This window comes from Engraulis encrasicolus, chromosome 6 (assembly GCF_034702125.1).
Source record: "Engraulis encrasicolus isolate BLACKSEA-1 chromosome 6, IST_EnEncr_1.0, whole genome shotgun sequence".
NCBI classification, from domain to species: Eukaryota; Metazoa; Chordata; class Actinopteri; order Clupeiformes; family Engraulidae; genus Engraulis; species Engraulis encrasicolus.
The window spans coordinates 7,362,412-7,366,705 of NC_085862.1; the positions used below are offsets into that span (position 1 = coordinate 7,362,412).

At 42.3% G+C, this 4,294-nt stretch overlaps 1 protein-coding gene across 1 annotated transcript in view; it reads left to right on the forward strand.

Moving 5' to 3' along the window:
• Positions 1–666: 666 nt before the first annotated feature.
• LOC134450530 (schlafen family member 13-like) overlaps positions 667–4,294 on the forward strand; it is a 27,277-nt gene continuing 23,649 nt past the window's right edge. Inside the window, exons 1-5 of the mRNA XM_063200369.1 lie at positions 667–970; positions 1,112–1,732; positions 1,863–1,979; positions 2,368–3,043; positions 3,136–3,835. Coding sequence (XP_063056439.1) covers positions 667–970; positions 1,112–1,732; positions 1,863–1,979; positions 2,368–3,043; positions 3,136–3,835 — 2,418 coding nt within the window. The remainder of the gene's footprint in view (positions 971–1,111; positions 1,733–1,862; positions 1,980–2,367; positions 3,044–3,135; positions 3,836–4,294) is intronic.

Sequence of the window (4,294 nt, forward strand, 5' to 3'; positions counted from 1 at the left end):
ATGCCGTCGTTCAGCCATGATTCTGTAAACACGGTCACACAGCAGTTCCTCACAGTTTTGTTCGCTGATCTTAGTAGCCGTATGTCATCCATCTTATTGTCCATAGATCTTACGTTTGCCAAGAGAATTGATGGTATTGCTGGACGAGTTGGGTTGGCTGCAGGCCGTGTTTCGACGCCACCTCGTTTGCCTCTCTTCCTAATTCTGGAGCACCTCTTTCGCCGTCTCCATGTAGGCGAAGCAGACGGGTCCGATGTATGCCGCCGTAGTATCCCCAGTTCTTCCAGTGTCTCTGTTGGTATATCCAATACATCGCTTAAGTTGTCCATTCTTATCTGCAACAGCTGTTGCCGACTGTACATGCGTTCCGACATAGTTTCCGACGATAGACATTTCGAATGACACATTATAACACAAATAAACACTGAGAGTTGGGAGAATAAGGAGTCGCTGCAGCTACGTGCGCCACTTCCTGTAAACCAGGATATCTTATATCTTAATCTGAGTGTCTGTGTTTGCTTAATTGCCTGTATGGCGCATCATCATCAGTTGTGAACACATAGCAGATGTTACAGATTTCCTTGGGATTTTAAAAAAATACTGTTTTTATACAGAATCATTCATATTATGTTGTACATTTCACCATTCTTCTCCATTTTCCACAGCATGGCTTCACTGACAGTGGTGAAATCCCAGGACTTCCCTGATCTTGAGATCAAGTGCTGTAAAAGTATAACATTTGGGGAAGCAAAGAGGGGAAAATTGGATAAGTCGAAAAGGGAATCAGAAAGGGAATGCATTCTGATTGGAGTTTGTTCTCTTCTGAACTCAGGAGGAGGAGTTATGACTGTGGATGTAGCTAATTTGTCATATGATTACAAAACGGAGGGGATGGGATTAGATATTGAGGAACATTTGGAAATATTAGTGGGTTCAGGATTCGAAGATATGATTGAATCTATACCGCGAGGTAACAGAATTCATATCTTTGTTAGGTCATGGCAATCTGGTGATTACAGGCCAAGACTCTGTAGCATTGATACTGGTTTATGGAAAAGAACAGGGACTATTGATAAGCGCATTTCTCCCGATACGGTGCTTGCTTTTCTAGACAAAAAGGATAAGGTCAAGAGGAATCCGGACATGGATGTGGGGAAACCACCTGCTAAGAGACTGGCATCAGCATTGCCAGGAAATGACATAATAAAATTGAAAGCTGATGAATTCTTCAAAATGGACTCCGTAAATTATGGTGAGCGTTTAGAATTTGGAGAGAGTTTGCATGTAGAATTGAAAGAGTTCCGTGGTGAAAAAGTTTTGACAAGGCTAAAGGAAGCCGTGCCCAAATATATATCAGCCTTTGCGAATACAGATGGCGGTTATATGTTTATAGGTGTTACTGATAAAAATCAAAAAGTTGTTGGGTGTTGTCATGGGACTGATGAAGCCAAACTGTGCCGCACGATTGAAGAATTGTGTGAGAGGCCCAAAGCTGTTCATATGTCAGGTTGCAGGAAGAGAACAGACTGGCCCCCAGAGTATAGGCTTATCAGAGTGACATCAGGGAAGTCTTCAGAGGCTTATGGGTATGTGGTGGCCATCAAGATTCCACTTTTCTGCTGTGCTGTCTTTGAGAAAGATCCCAACTCCTGGCAAGTTGAGAGTTGGAGTGACAAGATAGTCAGGCTTGAAGCTGAAGCCTGGTTGGAGAAACTACAACTCACGGACCCAGGTAAATGCATTCAGTAGAATTGTTTTTTGTTTTTGTTCTTTTGGAAAAAATACTAATTTCCTTTCTCAGTGATATTACACTTGCAGTGATGTTGGCATGAAGGTAAGTCATATAATTGTATGTCTGTCAGATCCCGACTTTTGTGAACGCTTCCAGAATGTTGTGAGTCTGCAAAATTCTCCACCTCTTTGCAAGTCCGTGTACAGTATCCAGAGGCTGACACAGCTTCAGAAGAAACTTTTCCCAGGTGATTTTATAAAATATGCTCATGCCTTTTTTAAGTTGCACTGTAGGCATTTAATTTACATATGACCACATAATGGATTATTGTGGCATTTGTGTATCACACTGTCAGTAGTTTTACTAATTCTAAAAAAACTCAATTGTAGTGTCATTTATTGCATGTGTTTTGCCACTCTGTTGAAATGCAGTGCTTGTATGTATGTATTGTAAAATGCAATGTGGTAATGAAGGTTCGGCCCATCAGATTTTTTTTCTAAAAAGCAGACCCACTATCTTTGAGTAGTGGCAATAGGTGTTCAACAGATGATGTCCTTGTTATGTGATAAGAGGAAACAGTTTATTATGTGCAGTACACTCCAGAATTGTTTTGATTGTGTTGTTCTTCATTCTAGTTCCAGAGAATGGTGTTCGTGTGGTGCCAAAGCCCCTGAGAGACAAGCTCAATGTCCATCTCACTGAGTCCCTAGAGGGTCCTGGCATATGCATTCTATCCCAGAGCTGGGCAGTTGATCTAAATCTCCCCAAGAATGAAGATGTGGTGTATGAAGCACTGGTGATCTGCATGGGAATGTATCCCACTCTCTACTGTTTCGTTGAAAAGGACAGTCCTGAGTTGAAGAGGTATGCAAGAGACACTGCATTCCATCTCAAGCAGAAGCTGGTCAACCTGGGAGGCTATGCAGGCAAACTCTGTGTGAGACCAAAACTGGTGGAGACCCAGGACCTATCAGAGATCAAATGTAGCTGGCTATATCCCAACAGCTATAGACTGAACCAAGAAAATGACCTGAAGGCCCTTCTCTGCTCCCTGGGGGTTGTGCTGCTGAGTTTTACCTCACCGTTGAGTGATGAACTTGGCTGTGAGGTTTTTAATCTGCTAACAAAGGAGCAGTTTGGGATTCTCCATAACTATGATGGATTCAATCATCTCTTCATTCATGGTGTCCCTGGTTCTGGGAAGACGTTGATTGCTATGGAACAAATAAGGAGGATCAAGAACTTGTACGGCTGTGAGGAAAGAAATATTCTTTATATTTCTGAAAATGTTGGACTGAAAAACTTTGTGGGGTATGTAAACAAACATATTGTAATTAATTTAAATTACAGATACGTCAATGCTGTTTACTAAGTTATATGGTATATGTTTCATGTCTTTCCAGGATGCAAGCTATCTGCCAGTGTACAACAAGGGCCAAGTTTATGTCTCCATCAGTGGATCTTTCAGGGGTGCAGCACATCATCGTGGATGAGGCCCAGAACTTCCGCGTGGAAGAAACCGGTGAAAACTGGTATGAGAAGGCTAAGGGACTTGTGGGTGACGAGGGCATGTTCTGGGTCTTTCTGGACTACTATCAGAAAAACCACACATTCAATGATGGTCTCCCACTCCTCACGTCCCAAAACAAAGTCAAATTACACAAGGTTGTTCGTAACTCTACGAAGGTCATGGATGCAATGTGGCATAAAATGGACGAGGTCATCGATGGTCCTCAGAATTTCTTGACAAAACATCTAGCCGGCATGCACAAAAAGATTGAACTGAGCCATTCGTTCCAGGGGAAGTTTCAATACAAGGAAGTGCCACCTAACAAAGTGATGGAGACTGTGAACCAGATCCTGCACCGTCTCTCGTCTCAAGGACACTCTCCTGGAGATATTGCTATGCTTTTCTCAACACAGAAACATCTGGAGACTACAACTGCTCGCTACGAAATGAAAACACAATTCCCAATTAGCTCTGTCGATGATATGAGTACGAATAAGATGGTCTTGGATACAGTCCGGCGGTTCAGTGGCCTCGAGCGCAACATTGTCATTTTGGTTAATCCCTCTGTCCCTCCCTTCTTCAAGGATAAGGAGGCAAACTTTCTCATTTCTGCTTATTCCAGAGCAAGAATACGCTTGTTTCATATTGATGGTTTGTAAGTTTAAATAATTGAATGCACAAATTCATTAAAAAAATATCTAGCTTGCTTATTGTCCCCAAGTGCATAGTCTCGGCAGAATGTGTAAAGTGTTAAATCCAAGTGGTTTTCTTGTTGCATTTGCAGTGGACAAACAACCGTATGACCATACTGTTGCAAAGTTTTAGAATAAAACTTAGGCCTATTCGTTTGTTTCAATTAATTAGGCCAGGAATGTAACATGTTTACTCTTACTGCTCCTGATATCTGGAGAGCTCAGAGCGAGGGCCTCTGCTGTTGAAGGCCATTGTGCCAGGACACAGTGTGCTCAAGCCTGACCTTTCCTGATACCAGTAGCATCCTAGGTCTATGTGCTGCTATCCGTAAGCAATATGTGTTTTTATGATTCGTCACC